The sequence below is a fragment of the Amphibalanus amphitrite genome, unplaced genomic scaffold (genome assembly GCF_019059575.1).
Source record: "Amphibalanus amphitrite isolate SeventyFive unplaced genomic scaffold, NRLGWU_Aamphi_draft 000142F_arrow, whole genome shotgun sequence".
NCBI lineage: Eukaryota > Metazoa > Arthropoda > Thecostraca > Balanomorpha > Balanidae > Amphibalanus > Amphibalanus amphitrite.
In genome coordinates this window covers 631,306-657,395 of record NW_024881637.1, presented here as the reverse complement: position 1 = coordinate 657,395, position 26,090 = coordinate 631,306, and the positions used below count along the sequence as shown (strand labels likewise).

At 50.5% G+C, this 26,090-nt stretch overlaps 1 protein-coding gene across 4 annotated transcripts; it reads left to right on the top strand.

The window, feature by feature from the left end:
* The first annotated feature begins 2,516 nt into the window (after nt 1–2,516).
* LOC122382529 (homeobox protein Nkx-2.5-like) lies at nt 2,517–16,216 on the top strand. Of its 4 annotated transcripts, none has more exons than XM_043367982.1 (5): nt 2,517–3,700; nt 11,909–12,036; nt 12,731–12,886; nt 13,691–15,066; nt 15,548–16,216. In XM_043367982.1, exons 1-4 carry the CDS (start codon nt 3,054–3,056, stop codon nt 14,314–14,316), a joined length of 1,557 nt encoding a protein of 518 aa, XP_043223917.1. In that variant the 5' UTR covers nt 2,517–3,053; the 3' UTR covers nt 14,317–15,066; nt 15,548–16,216. The 4 variants fall into 4 exon arrangements, with proteins under 4 accessions (XP_043223917.1, XP_043223918.1, XP_043223920.1 ...); XM_043367983.1 differs by having other exon boundaries at nt 2,530–3,700; nt 13,694–15,066; XM_043367985.1 differs by lacking the exons at nt 12,731–12,886; nt 15,548–16,216 and having other exon boundaries at nt 2,539–3,700; nt 13,694–15,064.
* The last annotated feature ends 9,874 nt before the right edge of the window (nt 16,217–26,090 follow it).

Sequence of the window (26,090 nt, the reverse complement as noted above, 5' to 3'; positions counted from 1 at the left end):
CCCCTACTACTACCCCTACTACTACCCCTACCCCTACCCCTACTACTACTCGTACCACTACCCCTACCACTACCCCTACCCCTACCCCTACCCCTACCCCTACCCCTACCCCTACCCCTACCCCCCTACCAACACCGCCGGGTCATGTCAGGTCACAGAATAATTGGATCCAATCAGTACTTAAATATCAGACTTAAAGTGTTCCCAGCCCTGCCCCTATTCGTGCCATTCCATTACGCTTAATCGTATTTGTCGGAAATGGCGCTTTGTGGCATATGTGGCGCATTGCGACAAACGCGGCGCATCTGAACCTGTTGGCTGAGCATGTATCCTGGCAACAAATTGTACCCTTATCGGACCATATTTGACAAAACTGTGCGATTTGCGGCAAAAATGACGCCAGTTGTCACCAATGTGACGCATTGCGGCAAACACGGTGCATTTTTATACTTGGTCACCTTTCACGGTGCATTTTTATAATCTATACATTATCTCGCCACTTTTCATTCAAATTAAAAACTTGCCCATCCGCCAATGCGAGGCACCCGCCACCGATCGGCATGCATTTAGTCCACAAAGTTTGTCGACCCCGGCTCTCAATGAAGATCTACGAACCGATCAAAATTTCATTGGCGTTCTTCCAGCGCGCCCCACGCGCGAACCGTGCACCCCAGCGAGCCGAAACCTAGAAAAGGCGCTGACCCGCTCTGTCACCTATAAGGTGTGCAACTTTCAACTTCCTACGACATACCGTCTGCCCTGTGGGCGGGGTTAATTGAACCCACTACACGATGTGCGGACACACAGACTCACAGACTCACAGACGGATTCTGTTTGAATAGTAAGTTAGATTAAATGAAAAACATGATAAAATAGCTTAAAGAAGATAAAACAAAATGATGAAATCAAGGTATATAACGTTAAACTAAGATTAACGCACTACTATGGTCGGCTATGACGGACACGATCTTTTTTTTCTTCACAGCCACTACAAAGATGACACAATCAGGATCATTCCAGAGATCCCTCGCTTATCATGACTCCCAGACCCCAGTCTCCTCCCCTCCGTCCAGCCCGCTGTTGGCCGTTGGGTGTTGCGACATACGAGTCGGTGCCCACAGAACTCGCCCCCTCCCCAGCCCCTGATCAGCAGGGGACCCGAAAAGATAAGAGTCTCGATCTATAGCTCTGTCTCAGCTGAAGGCCCACTCAGTCAGCCGGGAGCTCAGTCAGTTAGCAGCGGGGAAGGGTGACGCTGGGCCAGCTGAGCTCCTGTGGATAGACCATGTCAGCTCCTGCCGACCTAGCTGAGGAGACCCATAGGCCCAGCTGGGGAGACCCACCGGCCCAGCTGGGGAGACGGCCGACCGAGAAACTTCGGGACCTGGAGAAGCGGTGACGAGGATCTGACTGTCCAGGTCGGCATGCACTGATTATGAACAACCAGTAACTACAAGCTTTCAGCTAAGAGGCTACCGAAGCCTTGACGCCTCTCTGGCCTCAGATGTTCGTCCCATAAGTGAGTAAGTGAGCACGGTAGGACACAGTACACATATGTATGTATGTATATGCAACATGATACTGGGAGGTACGACACGGTACGACACGGTACAATGCGACATATTACATGCACCGTGACACGGGAGGTACGATGTAGTATATCATGGTACAATACGTCACGACATGGTACGACACGGCATGGTAAGTATAACACGGTACGGTACGACACAGTACAACACCACTGTGCTGTGGGTGTGGGTGCTGTGGTGCTGTGGGTCACGGAGTGTCGAGCCGTGTCATGGAACTCCGGGTATATGTCGTCCGTTCAGGGTATGTGCCTCTCACCCCATGTCCCTCCCCATCCCGGGTATGTGCCTCCCCATCTCGGGTATGTGCCTCCCCATCCATGGTATGTGCCTACCCATTTCGGGTATGTTCCTCCCCATCCCGGGTATGTGCCTCCCCATCTCGGGTATGTGCCTCCCCATCCCGGGCATGTGCCTCCCCATCTCGGGAATGTGCCTCCCCATCCCGGGTATGTGTCCCATCCTGACTATTGTGCCGTCTATCTCGGTTATATGCCACCCATACCGACTATGTGCATCCCATCCCAGTATGTGTCGCAATGGCCGTCCTGAGTATAGGTATGTATTTCGTCCATCTCGGGTATGTGCCGACTACCGCCTATCCCGGTATGCGCCGCCTATATACTGGCTGTGTGCCACCCATACCGACAGTGAGCCCCCATCCCGGCTACGTGCCCCCTCCTATCCCGGGTATGTGCCGGCCATGCCGACTAAGAGCCGCCCCATCCCAGTTATCCCTCGTATGTGCCGCCTATGCTGACTATGTGCCGTCCCGTAGTCGGCGACTATGTATGGGCCGTCCGTTCTGTGGCCGGCAGACGGCTCTGTTTGCCTGGCCATCCGCGGCGGGCGGCCGATAGGCGCGGATCGGCAGGCCACTATCTTATCTTATTGACTGGCGCCTCTGCCAGTGTGTCTCTCAGCTCACCTGGGGCGGACTCAGTCGGGAACCGCCGCCGGGTGGGCACTGGTCAGCGAGCGTCGCGAGCGTCACGGAGCAGTGTGACGACGCGTCACGGTCGTGACGGCTGCCGACACTGTGAGTCACAGAGGAAGTGTGACGGCTTGAGAAGGTCGGGACTGTGGGTGGAGCTGTGACGAAACTGTGACACCACAGTGCCTGGAGGGAGAATCGTAACCGACGGCGGAGAGCGGCGGTGACGACAGACTGGGAAATACTGGAGCGGTCAAGGCTTCCTAGTTGGGGACCACGGCTGAACTTTGGACTCTGAGAGGGAAGAAACGGAGGGCATCCTCACAGGAAGCGGCACCGTCGCAAAAACCTAAAACAGTTTTGGTTGAAACTGTTTCCGACTGGCCCAGCTGAGGTGAGTTTGGCTCTCCAGTCGGCGGACCGCCGCGGTCGGAGGGGTCAGAGCGGGTGACCGGTGAGGGGTCGCGTCTGACGGCGAGGGGTGTTTCTGACGGCGAGGGGTGTTTCTGACGGCGCCGGCCGGAGACAGACCCATGGCGTGTGCGGCGGCCACCGAGCCGGCCCGACAGGAGATGTACGCCTTCTACGACGAGCGGGCCGCGGTGCCGGCCACCGGGCAGATGCCGCTCACAGAGTTCGGCTTCATGCCGCTGGAGAGCCAGCCGCACCCGCACACCGAGCAGCTGCACGGAGAGCATCAGCAGCATCAGGAGCATCCGCAGCACCAGGAAATGCACCCGGAACATCAACAACATCAGGAGATGCACCCAGAGCATCAACAGCACCAGGAGATGCACCCAGAACATCAGCAGCACCAGGAGCTACATCCAGATCATCAGCAGCATCAGGAGCATCACCAGCATCACCAGGAGCATCCTCAGCACCAGGAGCTGCACCGCCAGGAGTCGCAGCAGGAGCTACAGCAGGAGCGGGCCGACCTGCCGCCGGAGCCGTCAGAGGTAATGCACCCCGAGATGCACCCTGAAATGCACCCCGAGATGCACCCTGAGATGCACCCGGCAATGCGGCCCGAGCACCACGCGGAGCTGCACCCGTCGCACGCGCAGCAGCACGCGGCGGCAGCCCACTACTACTGGTCCCAGGAGCAGCAGATGCACCATCCTCAGCACCACGGCCAGCCGCTGCACCACCCGCAGATGTACTCGGAGGAGGACTACAGGTGAGGCGAGGCCCGGAGGCTCGGCCCGGAGGCCCCGGTCGACCGCGGAGGCCTCCTCCAGCGCGGAGAGAGGCCGAGGCCTAGACTGGTCCATTGTCCGCGCTTGTCTAGGGGGTCTCTGTCTTGCTGCTTCCGAAGTTTAGCTGTGGGCACAGCAAGCTGGCGCATAGCTTCAAGAGAATGCTGGGTATGTTTGTTTTGACTGTTTTGGTTGCATTATCTGGTCGTATAGCCTCAAGATGGTGATACATTTTGTAGGTATATATCCGTTTGATTATTGGCTCCTATATGATTGCTTTAGCGTTGTGTTGAGTTATCAAGCTGAACATCATTACCAAAGTTTCTTTCTTTTGGCTGCCGTTTTTCCCGTACCGTACCGCACCGTTTCTAGTTCAGACGTCCTTACTTTATGCAACCGATTTTCCCGTCGGCATATGATCCTAACATGCTGCGTCTATTGGCTTGGCTATTTATATTTTATTTCTTTTGCGGATCACAACAGTTAATGAACGATTTTGTGATTTCGTCACGCAGCATTCAGTCTACAAACTGGAACTAATCTACGGATATGTGCGGCTCAGCCCCGTTTGAAGTCACTGAAAGCGACTCTACAAAGCAGCCTGGGCCGCTGCTGCTCGGGTCTGCGGCATTCGCCCATACCCGGGCGTGCGGGGGTCCAGGGCGGAACTGTCCAGGCCGAGACCCGGCACATCTCGATCCGGTAGGAGACCGTCGTTCTTGGACCCAATGGGTTGGCAACTGACAAGTTTCGCTCATTGGCTGCATCTGAATTGACTGCTGGTGCATAAATTTTTCATAAGACTAGTGACTCAGGTCTTAATTTAACCATACACATTAGTTGCAAATTTATAACAAAATATCTACCACACATTTTTACCATCAATTACCGCTAATGTTTGGTTCTACCATTATTATGCCAAAAAGTTTTCCGATTTTTCATTCCGTGGTCTCGCCGGACGTCGGCTAACCGCACTGTCATTAGGCTCAGACCGTATTGTAGGGAGCAAAGCCTGCTAGTTTGCTAAGATAGCTAAGCTAGCTGTAGCTAACGAGGCTGTCGGGCATAGGTACATTTTTCTCCTTTTCTGTGGACGTTTTGCCTTTGTTATTCTGTCTAGAGTTCAGAATGCTCTCTGATAATATTATCGATATACGCGCGCACTGAGCAGTCAACGAGGTCCGGGGTAACGTCCTAAAATCGTTTTTGGTCACGTGTCCGAAAACAAGTGACGAGTCACGTGATAAGTGATGTGCTCGCTGACGAAATTTATTGTATTGTGGTCTGGGTACTGCTTCCAATTATTTGGGAAATGCAAAAAAGGAGCATCTTCTAAATAGCCGTTTTCACAACGGGCTATGCGGCGAGTGCACCTGATTTGACCAAATCTGCACCTAATCTCTTTTATAGCAAATATCTTTATTTTATGAATTCATTTCAGTGTTTAATCGGTTATGCTCTCTGATAATACGACAAAGCAGGCATATAAGCAATTAGTGTAACCCTAGCTGATAGCTGCTAAGAGACACACTGAACCTGATTTGGCCAAGTCTGCACCTAATCTGTACCAGATGTGCACCAAATGTGTACTGCAGATGTCCGTCGTGAAAACGGATAATATCAGCACCACAACATAATGCTTTCATGCAAGCAACCTTCAAAGGCCCACCAAAAGGTATAAACAAGTTTAAACTACCACAGTGACTTGCATTTTTGGCTTATCAATAACCTGCAACCATTCGTAAGTATAATATCCCCTCTCAAGAGCCAAACAGTCAAAAGTCGCCAATCGATTGTGCCATGAAAGTCGACTCAGCCAACGGCCAACCATATATGACTAAGAACTACGGTAGACCATAGTAGGTAGACCATCGATGAGGCATTCCGTAAGGAATACTTCACCCATGGTCAGACCAGCCAGTGTCCGGTTAACCCGCTGACCCGCCGACCCGCCGATCCCTCGGCGGCAGGCTGTCTGTCCCTCCTGTCCCTCTCACTGCCCCCTCAGCCACCTGTCCACGTGTCCCTCCTTCAGCTGACCGAGTCCAGCGGCGGCGCGGCGGCGCGCGCTCTGTGCTCGGGTCGAGCCCTTCGCGGTCTGTTCGGAGGCCGTTCGGAGCCTCCTGAATAGCCCCAAACGGCACAGAGTACCGCCCGAGCAGTAACAAAGGCCGACGGACCGAGCGGTGGTCGTGCCGTCAGCCGGGGGGCCGCCGCCGCCCAGCCGTCTGCCCGTGCGCGCCGGAAGGATTACCCCCGGACCCGGCGGCAGACCGCAGCGCTGGTCAATGGGGGCGGCTGGTCTTTGATCGGCCGCCAAAGGACGTCCAACAAGGACCCGAGGAAAGGTGCCGCGTCCTCGACACACTGGTGGGCACAGTTAGGCGCGTCTCAATTGGCGATTTGTCGACGCGGAGGCTGGTGAGTGGCCTCTGCAGGGTTGATCGATGATGTTACACGAGAACACGTGTTCTCAATGTGGTGCCATTTCACTGGAAAAACAGCCGGAACGAGCATACCTGAGCGAATCGTTTATCAGCGAGTTAGGCAAAATTACTCGTAAGAACATCCCTCGTTATCTAACCTTCGAGAAGCGCCAACTAAATAGCTGGGTCAGCTCTGACTTACCGTCCGCCTCGAAAGGCGTTTTGTTTGCGCTCTCGCCGCGCCATGAAAGCGGCTCCGAGGGTGGCCGGAAACAACTTCAGCGCTCCAATCCTCCCATGGGCCGACTAAGCTGTTTCTCACCGAGTTAATCCTTCGGCCTCCCACGAAGTGAGCCGGCAATATGCCATTGCGCCGAACAGCGGACAGTGGACACAGTGGCGGGCGCCCAGTGAAGTCGGGGAGACCTACCGCCGAGCGACTGTTGACAGTGGAGCAGCAGGAGAGACGACGTGCGTAGAGAGAGGGTGAAGGGGAGAGAGAGGGTAGGAGATCAGAGAAGGACCTACCTATATATGAAGACTAACGAAGAAAGTCAAGCGTTGACTCGCAATAAAGAAACTTTGCTTAAATTTGTAAAGAAGGTATAAAGGAGAAAACTTCGAGAAGAGAAAAGAGCTGAACAGAAAATAGATATGATAAAGAAGCAAGAAGATAATGAGAAGTGAAGAGGGAGGAGAGGAAAGGAAGAGGCAAGCAAAAGGAAAGGAGCGGTCCAAAAGGTCGAGAGAGGTGAGTAAGGGAGGAAAGAGAGAGGATCCAGAAGTGAGGCGAGCAGCTCAGAAAGGAGGAGCCGGAGGGAGCCCTCTGTCACCCGTCTGAAGCGGTCGGCGGCGGAACGTCAGGAAGCCGGACGCCGAGTCGCCTGGTCACGTCCTGTGATACATCACCGGGTTGGTTCCAGTTCGGTGTGCCGGGTCGGTAGTCTGTCCGCGGCCCGGCGCGACTGACAAATCGACCCTTTGACGGCGGCCGACTGCCGCGAGCTGCCGACCGGCCGCCGCCGGCTCCTCAATGGACCGCGAGCTGCCGCCGGAAGCCGCACGGGAGTGAATGGGGACCGCTTTTTGCCCGCTACAAATTGTGGATTTTGTTCGGAAACGGGAGAAAAGAGTGGTGAGCCTTTGACTGTTAAAGGGCTTTTGAGGCAGGTGAGCGCTAAACGCCGAGTTTTCATGGGCTTCTCTGTGCTTCTTCAAAGTCCTTTTTTACAGCCGTTACGCATTTCATTCTTTGAGCCCTCCATGGCTTAATTTTCATTCATCTCATTGTCTATTCACCTTTTCATTTATTCCTGTATGCTGCATAAGTGCACTCATCTCAATCCTTCCGATGTTTCGATACGTTGGATTTGGACATGAACAAGCTACCTGCGCTGATTTTAGTGAAATATTTTCACCTCTAGACGGCTACGAGTTCCGGCGGCTTACCGTGCCCCGAAAACATTTCACTCCCATCCGAATCCTACTGTACTATCTACCCAGAAAAGCTGCTATAAACGCCATTAGCCTCCGAAATCCGCCATAAACGGGCTCACTGGCTACAAATACCGGCTGCCTTTTCTGGCACTTCCCTCCTTCAGTGCGACCCTCTAGGACGACACCAATCCTGATAAACGACACGGGACGACTCGGCGTCTCGTGAATCACCGGCGCCTCCTCTCGGCATTCAGAGCGGTCACGTTCGTCGCTGTGACCTGAGAGACGCGCCGGTCCCGCCCGAGACGGTCCGTTCGCCTCTCCCGTCTAAGCTCCGTGAGAAGACGAGGTGGGTTGGAGGAGCGGCCTGCAGCCTGTCCTGTCCGTGACGGCCGACCGGACGGGCCCATTAGCACGAGACGGCCGCCATTGTTGGGTGAACGGAGAGATGGGCCCGTATCGCCCACATCAGAATACAACCGAGATTGAATGTGAGGAACTCGGCTTTGGCAAATGTTTGCCTTATGATAGGGCACAATGATACTATGGTAATCGTATGGGAATAAGTGACTCGTTCATTGCGAGGTCAATCTTGATGGTTCCGTTCGAGAAATCAAGCACATCGATGTCCATTCCGTAATTCATTCGAAACGCGCTGTATGTCAAATAACTAGTTACCAATTTTCCTTTTACGAAGTCATTGGCCGAGATCCTACCATTTCTTTCAAAGCCGTTAAATTTCAAAGGTATAGGCAGTCAAGGGCCGTTAAATTTCACTTTGTATAGGTATCCACCAGGTGTGCGGCTATACTGGTCCCAGCTGTGGCTCATAACCCGCCCACCACCGACCCGGCCACTTTTGTCGCCACTTTTATCGCCACTTCTCCCTTCCTTATTCATCGCTCTCCCTCACCCGTCCCTGCCCCGGTGGGCCGCTGTTTTTCCACTGCACGGCCTTGGCGCGCTTTTACTCTGATCCTAATGATGATTGACTTTGTGAATGGCCTGTAAATGACGTGCCGCGCGGGGCGGGGGCGGGCGGCGGCGCGCTCACAGAGAGCTGTGGGCGCGGCTCACGGTGCCGGGGCGCTCCAGCAGCCGGGCAGGACCGGTGAGCTCTAATCCCGCCCCTGACCGGGCTGTGGCGGCAGAGCCCAGACGGCTGTCACTGTTCACTCAACCCTAGATCTAGCTGAGGAAACTTCTCCAACCTCTCCAACTTTGTGGTTCAGGCAGCAAAGGTGGTGCCTGAGCTGACTTAGAGAGTTGTCCGACCCCTAACTCGCAACCCAGGTTTAGCCTTCGATTGATCAGCTCGGCTACGGATATGTTGTAGCTCGCAATTTCTTCCATTTCGGCAACGGATAAGGGACTCGGCAGAAGTATCCCTGTTGAAACTGCATCTTCATCATTAGGTATCCAGTCCACACTTGAAGTTAAATCCAAAATCTGCTTATAAAATGAACATTCTCCCGTTAGAAATCGTCACCTTCCGTGAATGATAATACTGACAAATCGTGTACCTACCGTCTATAAAAATGTGACCTTCTTTTACGGTGAACGAGTGAAATTGATAGATACCAAGCAGTAGCCACACCATCTCGCATGTATGACCACACCACCTCTACTCCTTGCTTGTACCATTGCCCAAACAGCATTCCTTCGAGCCATCCACAGGACCCCTCTCGGTATAACGGCTCTATCGCATTCCCGGCGTGTTTTCTCTGATTTCGCGAGCCACCGCTCTCGCCCGCACACAATCTCACCAGTCCATAAATGAGTGCTCGTCGAGCAGCAAGCTTTACCGATAATACGCCAGTTGACATCACAAGGACCGCGTGTTATAAGCACCGGGATTAGGTGTGAAGCGGGCGGGATTTCGGCCGTAGTAATGCGGCAGTGAGGCAGTGAAGGACATGAACTGGCGACTAATGACGGAATTCGCCAGCTGGGTGCTCACAATGGGACGGGGTGTTCGTATTAATTGACCAGCTGTGTGCGCTGGTGGCGGAGAATGGGCCAATGAAGTTGTGACGAGTTCCTAGGTGGTGCCGCCACGCCACGCGGAGAGGTTTAGCGGCACACACCTGGGACGCAGCCGGAGACTCCAATGGAGCACAGGAGAATAGCACCGTCCAGCCGCCGGTCGTGCGGCGCATGTGCTATACGCTATATACCTACCATTTTTGGGAGGAATGCGAACTGCTTACATTTATTTGGTATCTGTTTCCTCGTCTCATTAATGAACCGTTGAAATAATGCCTATTTCATGCACCAGATTATCTACGGAAAAAGAAACATTGTTGATGGCACGTAAAAACTTAAAAATTGCATTGATGAATTGAATTTAAGACTACAGTTAAACTACGTCCTGCATGTGGAACCTATCAGCTACCACTCTCAAAGATATTGGCAATTGGCAGAACCGGCGATAGCAAAGTTACCCGTTCTTTCAATAAATAATTTTGGTTCATCGGCATAGGCGGCGGAACGGGGGGGGGGGGCACCGAGGCACCGTGCCCCCTTGATTTTGGCATTTCAACATTAGACCTATGGGTGTTGCATGGAAGGAATGGGACCAAAAGTCGGCAGTGCCCCCCTTAATTGAAGGTGTTCCGCCGCTACTGTTCATCGGTTCATTCATTTTGGTTTAAACGGCTCATCGGATTCATTACAATGTTCTAACAAAACTTACGGCCTAATGATAAATGAATGACACTGATCATTAATATCAGAAGTTGATATTAGAGCTACCGGCCACTCGACCTCCCACCTGAGAGCCTCAGCCGGCCTTGGCCACTCGGCCTCCCACCTTTTAGAGGCTCAGCCTGCCTCCATTCTAGCTGCATCCTCTCTCCCGCGGCTCTCTCTCCGCTTCCGGAGAATTGCGGCGCTGTGATTGGTCGGTCCGGCGGCAGGCCCCGCCCCCCGGCCGAGTGGCGCCCACTCGGCTGCCAAGCAGCTCCTCTCGAGACTGAGACGAGAGGGTAGAGGGGCTGAGAGAGGAGATAGAGAGGCTGAGAGGTGGCGGAGAAGAGTCCGGCAGTTTGTGAGAGAAGTGACGCGGGTCGGGAGTCGGTGTCTGAGAGTCGTGACTCGAGGGTCGGCACCTGAGAGTCGTGACTCGAGGGTCGGCACCTGAGAGTCAAGAGCGGATACTCGAGAGTCGAGAGTCGGGACACACATCTTTACTAACGACGTTTTTAGTGCTTCGTTGTTTGGAAGTTCAAGAAAGGCTAAGAGGCTCGGTAAGAATAAAGCAACACGGACTGAGTTCACGTGATACCCAGCTTGCCCAGCTGCTCTATCTTGATTCTTTTTTAGACTATTTCCTACAAAAGACTGTCTATTGTGTACCTACTTATGCCTTCCCGTGGTTCGTTTGCTCAATTATCGACTCCTCTTTTTCTGATGTGTAAACTTCTCTCAACGAGAGACTCCATTCTCGGCTGTTGCGGAAATGATAAGGGAGTTTGCGGTGCATTTGTGTTGAAGTGGGTTGCATGCTTTGCTCTTCTCACTTTTTAGCCCCGTCATAAAGGATGACATCAGATTTAGCTACCTACTCAGATGCTCTTGATTGACTAGTACAACAATCGGAATGGCCTTTCCTTGGACGTGAATGGTGTAATTGGTTGTGCAATTATTTAACCATCATTCATCTAAAACGTAGGTATACATACATGCCTATCCTCTCAGGTTGAAGCTCAAATGATGCATTTACTTTTTTATCCTGTACGGAATGGGCGCTCCACATGTATGCCCGCCATGAGTTAGGCAAATGTGTAGATTGGAATGTCAACATTTGTTAAAGTGTGTGCAATTGCTTGGAACCTACTGGGCATTAGTTTTGCATGTCGGCATGCTGCATTGTTATACGCATGGTGTGGATGTCTCATGCATGGTGCATGCATCTATGTATGCTCATCTGTATCTGTGTTTGTGTCTGTATCTGTAGTGGCTTCACTTTTGGTTATTTGATATAACGGTTGGCATTGTTAGGTGTTGATTTTTGGCATTGGTTTTCATTCTTGGAGTATACGTCTAATTCCCGTACTTTTAGCACTTCAGCACAGAACGCTCTTGGTTTAGTTTTTATGTTCATGGGCATCTCTAGTTTCTGTAACAGTGTCTAAGCTTCGGTTTTCCTAAGCCACTAATAAATTGTATTTTTATCCACTTATAATCTGAAGCTTTTCCTGTCTCCATTAACAGAGCGAGGGGTTTTGTGTGTTGTTTGCCAGTTCGTTTGTTTGTAAACACCGTTCCTACCTCCCTGTTCGTCAGGGTGCATGGAGAATGAACTGTTCGTCTCTCGCTTTCCAGGCAGTTTGACATGAAAATGACAATGTCCGGCTCGAAAACGTCGAGTTTCAGTGTGCGTGACATATTGAACCTGGGCGAGGTGAAGCCGCCTCCGATGGGCGCTCACACCCCGCGGCCTCCCGGAGAAGGTCAGAGAGGGGCCGGGACCTCACCGTGTGTGAGGGTGGGCTAACGCAGGTGGCGGAGGGGGGATCAGCATTCAGCTATCAAAGAAATAACATGCCTCAATAACTTTCACATTATAAGTCTCGCTTTTGGTGCAAGGTAAAATCATGATTCGGTTTAGTGCATGCCTTTTGTTTTGACTTTCTCTGCATGTTTAGTAGCACTTTGCAGTAAAATTTGAAGCCTTTGGTGGTGGACTCGCTTTGATGGCAGTTGGCACCCAATTAATTAATTGCACTAATTGCTTTGATTGCTGTTAAAGGTGTCCTGATACCTAACCCGTAACCGCTTGACTCCTGATGAACCTAATGAGCTTCAACTCCTAAATATCCGAGTACACCTGAGTCTGCATGGCGCCGATCGTTCCCAAAGCCTCTGTTCTCCACCTCACGCCAAATTCCCTCCTAAATCTCCTACCCTCATCTAAGATCATGTCCCAGCTCGGTGAAGGCCATCCACAACACACCCTGTCCCACTCTCGGCCCGCTCTCGGCCCACTCTCGGCCCGCTCTCGGCCCTATCTCGCCCCTACCTCGCCCCACTCTCGGCCCGCTCTCGGCCCGCTCTCGGCCCGCTCTCGGCCCTATCTCGGCCCGCTCTCGCCCCTATCTCGGCCCGCTCTCGGCGCGCATGCAGCATGACCGCGCTGTGTTCTAGTGGGCATGGTGGCGGAGGAGTACGGCGGTGCCCTGTACCCGGCGGCGTACCCGTACCCGGAGGAGGGGTACGAGTACCGTCAGCCGGCCGGCGGGTACCGCGCCGAGTACTACGAGCCGCGCTGGCCAGCCGCCGAGGCCGCGCCCGTGTACCCAGGTCAGTGGGGTACCGAGGCCACACCCGTGTACCCAGGTCAGTGGGGTACCGAGCCCGCACCCGTGCGGTACCCAGGTCAGTGGGAAATAATTCGTTAAATAGGTACACAAATTTTCTTTTAAATAAATACTGCATCCCAAAATAAGTACTCTGATCTAGAAACTGTCAAAAAACTTTAAACGTTTTGCAATAAATCCTCTGTTTTATATTATATCCTATAAGCATTTATTTCGAATCAAAAGTTTTCCGTCATTGAACAGCCCATATGTTATTACATTTACGAATTCTCAACATGCAGCATACGGAGCATACACAGACGCTCGTTCGATACATGGTGAACAGCATTCAACAATGGTAATGAGGTTTTACAGGGTGTGAGAACATCAAATTAATATGACACACTGAGCTGCTCCGTTGATCCCACATCATTTTCTGATCCGCCACTGTGTCGCTGGCCAACGTGACTACAGGAAGATTGCTGAGTATCTAATGGGGCTGGAGAGCAGTATCTGACAAATTCTGCCAGGTCCTGCGCAAAGATGTAGATACCTGATACATATTTGCAATCAAGGTGACCAGTGGGCTACAGTTTCGCCGAAATACTTCAGTCAAATGCATCTGGCAAATGCGCCCTCATTGATAGAATTTAATGTAAAACTTACGGACCTATGAGTTGTCAGTTTTGGTGTGCAGAATATTGTTTACTCCCGTTTATTAGCGATTAGCAACATCACCGTGTGCGCTCCTCGCAACCCATTCAAAAAGCTCTCAATGTTTGACGGTCTACCTCTCTGTGTTCCACAGCAGAGCCCGTGGAGCCGGCGGTCGCCCCGAAGGTCGAGGGCGACTCTCCGGGCTCGCCGCCGCGCTCTCCGACTGACGAGCGGACGTCGAGCACGCCCGCGCGGCTCTCCGACATCCCCGCGACGGTGCCGACGTCTCGCGCCTCGCCCTCCGAGGACGCCGACGAGGCCGACGAGAAGGAAAGCGGCGGACGGAAGCGCAAGCGGCGCGTCCTCTTCAGCAAGACGCAGACGTACGAGCTGGAGCGCCGGTTCCGGCAGCAGCGCTACCTGTCCGCGCCCGAGCGGGAGAACCTGGCCAACCTGATCGACCTGACGCCCACCCAGGTGAAGATCTGGTTCCAGAACCACCGCTACAAGACCAAGCGCGCCACCCAGGAGCAGGGTCACGAGCTGCTGCCGTTGCCGTCGGCGGCGCGCCGCGTGGCCGTGCCTGTGCTGGTGCGGGACGGCAAGTCGCTGCCACCGGCGCCGGCCGCCGGGTACGGCCCGCCGGCGCCCTACCCCGGTCACGAGCTGCTGCCGTTCCCGCCTGGCGTACCGGGCGTGCCCGGCGTGCCCACCTCCGTGGTGGCCTCCATCGCCAGCCTGCCGGCCTACAACCGGCCGCCCTACCCCTACTGGTGACCTGCCGGGTCACTGAACCATTACTGGTGACCGGCCAGGTCATAGAACCCTTACTGGTGAACTGGTGACCAGTAGCCGCACGGTGCTCCAAAACTGCGGCAGTAGTGACACACTGCCCGATCTCAGGTTGGCCAGAATGACAATCGTGACGTGGCTGTGGCGAAGAGCCCTCCAGTGGCCGGCCGGAAGCGTTACGTTGTTGTCTGTTGGTGCTGTCGCCGTGCATTTGCGAATGTCGCCCGTTTGGACACGAGCCTTAGAACATGTGGAAGTCTCTGGTGCCTTTACAAACCGCCTCCGTTACGTTTTCCCTCGAGCTTATGCGACATTGCCAATGGAACCGATGCTTATCACTTGTCTTGTCAACTTGTCTATTTATCTTTATCTTTTGATTAACACTTGGTTATATTTTTAACCAATCGACTTTGCTGTCGTGGGCTTATTGTTATACGTGTCCTAGGTATGCCTAGGTAGGTATGTTAACTTCAACATTTTCAAGCCCATGAAGAGGAAGACATTCACTGTTCATGCTCTGTATCTAATTAGGCATCACTTATCAGCGACTGCTTACTCTTCCCGCTTGTTCCCTCCTTCTTCGTTTTCGGGCCAAATGAACTCTGACCTTTAATCATCGGAGCGCCTTAAGTTATTGACCTCCTTATAGTGTGACCACCCTAGTCGCTCAAATGTTTGTTCTGCTTTCCGAAATGCCATGGATGTTACGAGATTGTATATCGCTTCTCTTCTTTCTTAAAGGGACCCTCCCACCTTCAAAAAAGTTTATGAATTGGCATGAAAGTGATGTCGCTCGGTTCAGAAAGAGCGAAAACGAATATCTACCAAATTTCACCGAAAAATATTCACCGGTTTTCAAGATATTAGACTTTTACTTTTGTTTACTTTTTGGGATCTCCGCTGTTTCTAGCGACTTTATTTTAGAAGTGCGGCGTTTGCGGCAGATGTTGCGCGCAAATAGCATATACCACCGCGTGCTACAAAACGTTTTAGTCAAACTTAATGACGGACGTTCGAAAGCCTGATGACGTCATCAGATTCCCGTAATGGTTAAGAGATAGGGACCAAGCTGGTCCCACCCTGCAAGTAAAGGGAAGAAATTTCTTGAATACCATAAAGCTGCGGGGGTTGCGACCAGGATAAATGGTGGTTTCTGAGCCTGGCCGCAAACTTGGCTATCTCAACTCAAAACTAATGTTAAGGTGGGAGGGTCCCTTTAATTGCACCGTGGCTCTGCAACAGTCGCGCTGACCCCTAAAACGCGACCCCGCTGCTCGCGATAAAGGAGTCGCGGGCCTTCAACGTACAATATTAGTTGTTCTGGCCGGCTCATTATATTGTAGTGAGCACCGGAATAATGTGATATTATGGTGTAGCTTAGACGGGCAATTGTTTGCTGTACGGAATGAGTGTGTCGCTTGCTGTAAGACGCGGAATAATTGGGCATGACAGTGTTTTGACATCGTTGTGTTACCTTGGAAAATTGTCGAACGATATTGGCATCACACATATCAAAATGTATGGTAGTGGCGTAATGGTATGAATGTTCAATAAGGTATTTTGTTCGCTTGTAACGATACCTATCTAGGTTGTGTCTTGTTTTACCATTCACTTGCAAATAGGCATTTTGTGAGATCATTGCTATTGAGTATGCATATAGAAGCTGTTATTCGGTTTCTGCATATAATTCAAATGCTTTATTAGCCATGCATCTTTGGACAGCTTAGGCATTTTAACTTAGCGGCATGATCAGTTAATGGCGACATGGATGAAAGTGAGCACAGGATGCTACCCTTAATTGACCATTGTGTAGTGAGCATGTTGAACGCACGACTGACTGAGTGAACAAACAAAATATAACTTATCAACGCTGAACTCGATAAAACTGCGTTTTGCTATGCGAATAACGAGATATAGTTACCTACAAATGCATCATTAACCTTATGTTCAAACCGTCAATAGTAAAATCGTACGTTTTTTTAACCCTCGCCCGTAGTGGTGTTTTGCCAGCCGCGAACGGATAAGGGGGGGGGGGGGTCCGTTGCCCCCTCCCCCTTGCCGTTTCGCCCCTGATTGAGCTAGAGCTTCGTGGAAAAAACGAACGTGTTGCCCGTGACAAGAGGAAGCCGATGATGCTAAATTTTAAGGTCCTAAGTCCGGTTGACCTTGGTCAGGTCAATAACCCAAAAGTCGGGAAAATCGGGACCTGTTAGAAAGTCGTAAAGTGTGGCTGCTGTGAGATTCTTCAGGGTGCTAATCACGAATATCATGTTTGTTTTGATCACAGATGATGTCTTCTTGCATTTAGGCCAGGTCGGTCGGGTCAGGTCAGGTCAGGTCAACCAGTAGGGGTCCTGCCGGGCATTCGTAGCACGTGTCATTCGCCTCTGACAGCTTTCGTTATAAGGCACCAAAACTACTTCATAAATATTCAAATGGTTGCTTAATTCGAATTCAGCTAAAATACTAGCCTAGAAACATGTAAACCTCGAAAAAGTGAACCGAGGTCAGCAAAGGTCAATGACCTGACCTGACCTTCAGGTGACCTCGACACCCACCCTAATGCATGGGACCAACATCATATCACATATTTGATCGCTTGAAACCACGAAAAGACTGCTAACACGCGGCTAATGCGAGCCGACATAGGTACGCCGAATCGCGATTCCGACCAAAGATGGTCTCGAAAGTAGGTCACAACTCGCAGGTCAAAGGTCATTTGGGTCAGGGTCATGGAATGTTTTAGGGGAGGTGTAAAATCGATTAACGCGACTCAGCGAGGGTACTAACAGTTTCTTCGCGATTGGCCGCTTTTTACGCGAGTTATTCGTGGAAAACCGAGAGTTCCTGTTTAAGGAACACTAGGTAGGGGAGAGCGGGGCCAGTTGAACCACTTTTCATATATTGACATGCACAGCGAGATCTAGTTGACATATCGAAAAATGCACAATGCCATGAAAAAATATGCTCTTTTGGCTTTATTTTAAGATATGTAAAATTATGTTTCAAACATATTTTGCTGCCAAACGCATGCTTATAAAACAGCTCTACGCCCGTTTCAAATGACCCCGATGCGAGGGTCAATTGAACCAGCCCATGGGGTCAATTGCACCTATCCTTAACAATGGGATGTTTTCCTGTTTAAGGCCACTTTCTTAAGGTGATATTTTGTCCGGTTTACTTTTCCAAATGCTACATTCAATAGGTCGTTTGAAAGCTAAAAGTGCAAAGTTCCTCATAATAGGTGACATAAAGTACATAGACTATGGTAAAATGGGCGGATGAGGAAAATGAGAAATATATCAGGCTATAGTGTGCTTTCAAGCAAAATGCGGGGGAAAAAGGGGTAAAAAATTAAGCTCTATTAAACTACTATTTCAGTTTAAAAGCTCATTTCAAAGGTGGACTATTTCCTTTAATGTTTACAGCCCCTGAACAATAACCATTGCAAAGGTCACCGGGGTCCATTGAAACGGCCTGTGGCCCTGTTTCAACTGACCCTCAGAGAAGCGTTTCAATTGACCCCATCCGCTCCCGCCATCTCGCACGCGCCGTAAAGCACATGTCAAACGAGCTGGAGGGACGGCATCATGCTGAATGAAGGGCCAAATAAGGTGTTATTCCGGAGCCAGGAGTTCTTCTTTCAGCAAACAAAGGTATATGAGATATCACAAAATATTCATAAAAACGATTTCTCCCAAACGCCCCTCAAAAACACAAAAACAAGTGTCAAATCAAAATTACCGTCCGTTTGCCGCCCAAACGCCGTTGACAAAGGAAGTGGTCGAGCGCGGATGCGCAGTGGTGTCGGCAACGCCATATGTTGCATACTGTTGAAAATAAAGCCATGTTTCATCTGACCCCGTGTTTCAACTGGCCCCGCTCTCCCCTATATTTCAGAAGACTATATAAACACTACCTATGAGCTTCAATAGCAGTGAAGCATCAAGCATGATAGGCATGCGACTTCAAGCTTTCGCTGGTCCACCTTACCCCACCTTCCCTTACACACCTAATCCGCCAGGCGCCAGTTCTTTTTCCCGGTCGTTTATGCCCCAGCTATAGACAAGTCGTTGACGTTCATAGGCGGCGGACCGGGGGGGGGGGGGGGCACCGGGCCACCGTGGCCCCCTTGATTTCGACCTTTTAACATTAGCCCCATTGGGCGTTGCATGGAAAGAAAGGGACCAAAAGTCAGCAGTGCTCACCAGTCACCCCCCCCCCCCCCTTAACCCGCGCCCCGTTGGGCTCTGCCGAGCAACGCGCCCCGTTGGGGGGGGGGGGGGCATTTTGCCCCCCCCCTAAGATCTCGAGAACCACGCAACGTAGCGACAAGCGGCAAACGGTGTTGGATAGCCCATGCAAAAGTTGGGTCAGGTTGAGTTGGGCCGCGGCCGCCGAGAGGGTCGGGTCGCTCGCCCCGAGCTCCGGTTATGCGGGCAGAGTGAGTGCGCAGTGGCGGCCGGGCGGCGGTGATTGATATCCAGTGCGAGCGAATGCAGTGACGTGGATAAGTACTTTGCTTGGCTGGTGATTTTTTCCTGTCCTAAATCTTTCTCCAGTGTTTGTGACGGCCTGTTGCGATCGGAATGGCAACGGACACTGACAGTGCTGAGGACACGCCATTCACGGACTGCACAGCGTCCGGTACCGAAGGAGGAGGCACACGACGGAAACGGCAGATACCAGTCGACGAGATGGTTCGTCGTGCCGAGGGCCGTAAAGCCAAGCGGCAAGCCCCGAGCCGTGGCTCTCCCTCGCCGGGCCAGGTCAGCGCGTCCCCGCCCGGGGCGGTGCGGCCTGCCGCCGTGCCGACCGACGGGGTGGAGCTCAACGCGGCGTCACTGGCTGCTATTCAACAGCTGGTTGAGGCAAGTATGACAAAAGTCATCCAACAATTCGAAGTTAGATGTGAACAGCTGGAGAAGAGAATATCCATCCTGGAGAGCGAGAACATGGACAGGGAATTGGAGACGAAAAAACTACGAGAACAGCTAGAAATGCAAACGAAAGCTAACGGCGAGCTGAAAAACCAGATCGAAGGCATAGACATGAACCGTCGACTGTCTTCGTTGATCTTAACGTGCACAGAGTTCGAGGCACGCCATTCAAACGAGGACATAGAGGAGCGAGTCGTCGGTCTACTAAACCGCCGGTTTGGAGATCTTAAGCTGTCGACAGCCGACATACAAGCAGCACACCGTCTGCAAAAAGACTCTAAAGTCATCGTTCGGTTTGTGAAGCGGCGGGTCCGCGACGAGGTGTACGACAGGCCCGCGACGAGGTGTTCGAGCTGGCCCGTCGCGTCGGGGGCCCCCGCGCGGGTGCCCGCGACGCTGCCGGCGGAGGGGGACCGGCGCCTCTCTATATCAACGAGAGCCTCACGCCAACAAACCGAGCGATCTACAACGAACTTCTGGAGGTGCGCAAGCGGAGCGGCGGGACTCGCGTCGCGTCGGTGTTCAGCCGCAGGGGCGTCGTCTACTGCCGGCGCGAAAGAGGAGGCGCCAACATCATGGTCCGAGATCTGAAGAGCCTGCGGAGGATCATCGGCGGCGGCGACGGTCCTGCTTCGTCGGAGCGTCCGGCCCCGCCGCTGCCGCCCCGGCCCGGCGACCCCGGAGCGTCGTCGCCCGCGTCGGCGGCGGCTGGTCGGTCTGGGCTGAGTGTTCGGCCTCCCGGGGGCGCGGATGAGGACTTGGTGCCACGCGGACCGACAGTGACCGCTTCAGCGGGCGGCCAGGGGTCGGAACCGCGGCCGTGCGCCGCCGGTGGGGCCCCAGGACGGCCGGAGTCGTCGGAGGCGGCCGCCCGCGTCGAGCCGTCGAGCGGGGCCTCCGGTGCTCCGGTGGCGGTTTCGCCCGCTGCAGGTGGACAGCCTGGATAGCACGTGGGGAGCGCCGAACCCGGTAACGTATGACTGTTGCGATTTGACGTGCGTCTCCGCTCTCGGCGCCTCCAGCTGTACCGGCGCTGGTCGGAGCGCGTTGCTGTCGTCGGGGGGCCGGCCGTGGGTCCCGAATTGATGACGACATGGCCCGATCGGCCCGGCCGCTGGCGGCTGCGGCGGCGCGACTGGCGCCGGTCGATAAGTTCTGTCACTTTTTGTTTTGCTTCCAATGTGCATAATGATCTAATTGCCAAGTGTTTGTATCGGCAGGCTTCCTAAATTCGTAACTACATCGATAAGAGTCTCAGCAGTTAGAATACGCGCTCCTGTGTTTGTTGTTGCCCTCATAATTAGTGCTGTTATGTTAATATATGAATGTCTTTTGCAGACAAATAGTACGTCCTCATTGTTGGTGGCTCCCGGCTGGCGTCTGGTGGCGCGGCTCTGCTGGCGCCGGCGGCCGGGCTGGCTACGGCGCGGGCGCCTTCTACACGTCGGACTCGGCCGCGGCTCGGCCCGGCCGCCGGCGGCTGCGGTGGCGCCGCCTTGCGTCGGTCGGTGAGTCCTGCCGGAGCCTCCACCGCGAGACTTCACTAGTACTTTCGCTAAACGTGATCTTAGTGTTCAATAGTTTGTCTTATCGTTGCATACGTTAACAAACACACCTGAATGGTTTGGTAACGATATCATTAGGTTAAGTGAAAAGGCGATCGCCGCCCGGCGTTCCGCCGGTCGCCCAGTCCGGTGTTGCGCTGTTAATTGCTCGTTTTGGTCGTTGGCTCATGGTTATCTGGGGTGGGGAGGGTGGGGGCTCCCAGACGCACACACGTACACGCCCACACGCACGCGCACGCGGACGCACACGCACACGCACACACCTACACACACGCACACACCTACACACTCACACGATCGTCGGCGTGCGTGCCCACAAGAGCGATTGCATCTTCTAATAAAATAGTATGGCTGACCTAAAAATCATTTCGATGAATTGTAGGGGACTAGCGCAACAACAAAAGCGGAGAGACGTCGTTAACTATTTACGAAACAGCTCGGCTGACATTATATTTTTACAAGAAACGCATATGACTGAATATAGAACCCAGTATTTCAATACGCTGTGGGCTGGTAACGCCTACCATTCTTGTAAGGCCGGGAACAGTAGAGGTACAGCGATACTGATGAAACATACCCTAGCATTCGACCTGATTTCAGAACATTGTAGTGAGAATGGTAACCTTGTGGCGGTTGTAGTTAAATTAAATAACAACATTCTGACGTTAGTTAATGTCTATGGCCCCAACGATGATACTCCATCTTTCTACAAACATATAGATACTCTCCTCCAAGAATTACCGCAAGAAAATATAATAATTGGCGGTGATTTCAACCTCGTAATGGACCGAGAACAAGATTCAAACTATGTAAGTGAAACAAACGTTCATGCAAAAAAAGAACTTGTACATATTACAACGAAATACGGCCTAGTAGACAGCTGGAGGCATATGCATCCACAAGACCGAGCGTATACGTGGACGAGACGCTGCCCAATCAAATATGGAAGGCTAGACATGTTTTTTGTAAGTGAGCATTTACTAAGCCATATCAGTGAAACAAACATACTTGCAGGATACAGGACAGATCACTCTCAAATTTCACTGACTTTAAAAGCGATGAACTACAAACGGGGACCTGGCCTGTGGAAATTCAATGAATCATTGTTACATGACGATAAGTACTCAACTCTGATGAAGTCCTACATAGTGAATGTAATAGAACAATACGCTGTTCCTGTTTACTCTAAAGCATTTCTTTCCGATCCAACGAACTTCAAAGACATACATTTTGTTGTCAATATCAGCCTATTTTATGAAACCTTGCTAATGCTTATTAGAGGAGAAACTGTCAAATATTCGAAACAAAAGGCTAGGGAATCCCGGGCAGAGGAGAATGCTGCTATTAGCGAAATTTCGAGTTTGCAGGAAATTTTTACGCAGACAGGTGCAAACGCAGATTTGCAGAATTTGCTAAATGCTCAAGAAAGACTGGAAAAAATAAGGGAGCCCAAAATTAAGGGTGCAATTACGAGGTCACGAGTAAGGTATCATGAAGAAGGAGAAAGATGCTCTAACTTTTTTCTATCTCTTGAAAAAAGAAACGCTATACGAAAATCCATTCAATCATTAACAGTTAACGGCCAATCCATTACAAGAAAAGAAGAAATCCTTTCAGAATTCACAAATCACCTAAACAGTAGGTATAATGATTTTATCGAACCTTCCGACGCTTCGGAATACATTGAACAAAATGTAACAAACAAATTAAGCGAATCACAAAAGAGAAAATTAGATGAACCTTTAACTTTTGCTGAACTTTGTACTGCTTTAAAAAATATGAAGAAAGGAAAGTCTCCGGGTTCCAATGGATTCACGGCTGATTTTTTCAGGCATTTCTGGGACTACATTGGTATATTTTTATTTAGAACTCTAGAAGAAAGTATCCGGAACGGTACACTACCACTAAGTCACCGTGAAAGTGTAATCACTTTTATTCCGAAAGCGGGCAAACCATTAAACTCAGTAAGACACTGGAGACCAATTTCACTTTTAAATGTCGATTTTAAAATAATCTCGTCTGCAATCACTAACCGATTAAAAAGCGTCATGCAAGATATAATTTCACCTACACAATCGGCATATATAAAAGGACGATTTATAGGAGAAAATACGAGACTAGTTTATGATGTAATAGAAGAGCTAAAAACGCGAAATCGAACGGGGATGATTCTTGCAGCAGATTTCGAGGCAGCCTTCGAATCCGTTTCATGGACATTTTTATCAAAAGCTTTAGATGCGTACAATTTTGGTTCATACTATCAATTCCTTATCAATCTAATTTATCTAGATCACAGTAACTATGCTAGGATTCAAATGGATGGATATCTCGGGGAAAAAATTTATATGAAGCGAGGTATAAGACAGGGAGATCCTGCTTCTGGTTATTTATTCAACTTGGCAGTCGAGCCACTGGCAAATCAAATTACAAAGTCACATTTAATAAAGGGTATTGCAATGTCCTGCAACAACGAAATAAGACTTTCCCAGTACGCTGACGATCTCATCCTTTTTCTTGACGGCCAGCCGCAGTCCGTTAGCGGTGCTATACAGGAAATACAAAAATTTACCTCGGCATCAGGCCTTAAAATGAATACGGACAAAACAAAATGCTTACCATTAGGAAAGAGTGACAACCTAGAATTATCCAATTCTCACAATTTAGAATATGTTAAAGAACTGAAGATTCTAGGGATTAACTTTAATGGGAACAATATAAATGTAGAGACCGATAACATTAACAACAAGATTTCTTCAATTGAGAAAGAAATATTGCAATGGAATAGAAGGCACCTTACCTTAATAGGCAAAATAACTGTAATAAAAGCCCTTCTACTATCCAAACTTGTGCACATATTTATAGCACTACCAAATCCACCTAAATCGGTTGTTGAAAGAATTCAAAGCATGTTCTTCAAATTCATTTGGAACAATAAAAACGATCGTATTAAAAGAACGAAGCTGATACAACGGCAAGATTTTGACGGGCTGAATATGACATTCCTATTTGGGTTTATAAAAAGCATGAAAATTTCTTGGATAGAAAGGCTGTACAAATGTGACCATGCATGGTATCTCATAGCCAAACAAAACATCCCCTTTCTCGAAGACCTTCGAACCCTCGGTCCAAGCAAGCTAAAGTCCGTGAGTAACGGAATACACAATAAATTTTGGAAAGACGCCATCGAAGCCTGGGCAGATTTCCTCGAGTTATATCAACCTAGCAGTGAACAAATAGTAACGGAAACACTGTGGTTCACAAATGTATCCAGATTCAGTAAAAGCAGAATAACAAGTTGGGATAAAAAAGGAATCCGATTTATAGCTGACCTGATCAATAACAAAACAGGCAAGTTGTATTCACTTGATGAGCTAAGGAGTAGATATAATGTAAATATGACCTTCTTATGTTACACAGCTCTCATACGAAGCCTACCAGCCATAGTAAAAAATACAAATTACAAATCACAGATTGTATACCCACTGATACCATACAAAATAAGTTTGATGAATGGAAGCCAAAAAATTTCGAGATTAGCATACAGAGAGTTTCAATCGTCATTGCGCTCCGCCAACGAAAAGACGAATGCAAACTTAGAATATAAGTGGAACCGCGACATTAATCACTTTCGCTTGGGCACTGTTAAAGACATATGCTTGGTAACGAAGAACACATACAAGCATTTCATTTTCGTGTAATATCTAGAATAATACCAACAAAATATTTTTTACATAAAATCGAAAAATCTGAAAATAACAGATGTACGTTCTGTTCTACCTCGGTCGAAACATTGTTCCACCTTTTCTGGGGGTGCGAACATGTACAACGGTTCATTACGGAATTGAAAAATATACTTGTAAGAGCATTCAACACAACTTACAACATCACAAAGGCAACATGGTTCTTTCCAAACATAAGTGATTGTACGCAAGCTGAAATACTAATAACTAGCATTGCCAAACTGACCATATATAAAACCCAGCTTAAAAATGCACAACTGTCGGTAGCACACTTCATAAATATAATAAGGTTAGAAGTAGAAACAGAACGAAACGCAGCAAAAGCGAACAACACTCTTGACAAGTTCAAAGCAAAATGGAGCGACCTTGAATCTATAATCAATCTAAGCAATCAAGATATCTTACAAATTCCATTTCATTCACAATAAGTACGAAGTGTTCGTGGGCGCGCATGCTGACTTTCGTGTGGGTGTGTACATCCACGCGTACGCACACGCACGCACAAGTTCACGCACACGCACACACACACACACACACACACGCACACGAACACGCACACGCACACACCAACGCACACGCACACGCACACACACGCATACACACCTACACACACCCACACACACCCCTACACACACACACACACACACGCCCACACACACCCACACACACTGGGTTCTGTGGGGTTTAGTGTGAGCGACAACTCTAGACGGACGCGATAGTAGCGTGACAAGAGAGAAGCGGACACGGAAAATGTGCTGTACTTGTGGAGGACAGGCGCCAAAGGCCGCATGTGACGATCTCTCTACCGAAGTGCCGGGCCGCGGTGGGCTGTATTTCTGTTTGTATGTATGTGCGCGCTGCTCAGCTGGAGTAGCTAAGACCGCCGCGCGAGGGGTCGTACCGAGCTGAGTGTCTGTATCTCTGAGTGCCAGTGTACTGTGTACCGAAGTACTGCGTACCCTTGGTACTGTGTACCGCTGCCTGCGGTACTCAATGCTCGGTGCGGCCACTGACAGTGTCCACAGCGGGCCCGTACCGCGTTGGGTTTTTGCTGATCACGTTGGATTAAGACCACGGCGCTGTATATTGTGAGCTGTGTCCGCTGAATGGTATATAATAAACTGATGCTGAAAAAAAAAAGATCTCGAGAACCACGCAACGTAGCGACAAGCGGCAAACGGTGTTGGATAGCCCTATCAGGGAACTACCTTGTGACCCAATTTTATTGACCTAGGTCAAACCGATGACGTCACAGGTCAGGTCAAAGGTCCAATTTTCACCGTTTACAGGCATTTCAAGAAATGCGTTGTAAAATCGAGTAAAATGCATTTCATTGAAAATCATCGATGGGGAAATGTTCTTCAAACACATATTTTGCTAGTTGAGGTCACTGATACCAGGTCAGGTCACTGAGGTCAGGTCACTGGGGGGTCACAATATGAAAGTGTCGTGTGATACATGTTTTATGGTTCATTTTACATGACAAATGCGATTATGTGGGTCAGGCAGCCTTT

What these genes read in the sequence shown, in the direction of transcription:
- LOC122382529 (XM_043367982.1), top strand. Translation starts at nt 3,054, where the DNA reads ATGGCGTGTGCGGCGGCCACCGAGCCGGCCCGACAGGAGATGTACGCC. An exon ending in TACTCGGAGGAGGACTACAG is followed by an intron (nt 3,701 to 11,908) that starts GTGAGGCGAGGC and finishes CTCGCTTTCCAG; the next exon opens with GCAGTTTGACATGAAAATGA. An exon ending in CCCGCGGCCTCCCGGAGAAG is followed by an intron (nt 12,037 to 12,730) that starts GTCAGAGAGGGG and finishes GCTGTGTTCTAG; the next exon opens with TGGGCATGGTGGCGGAGGAG.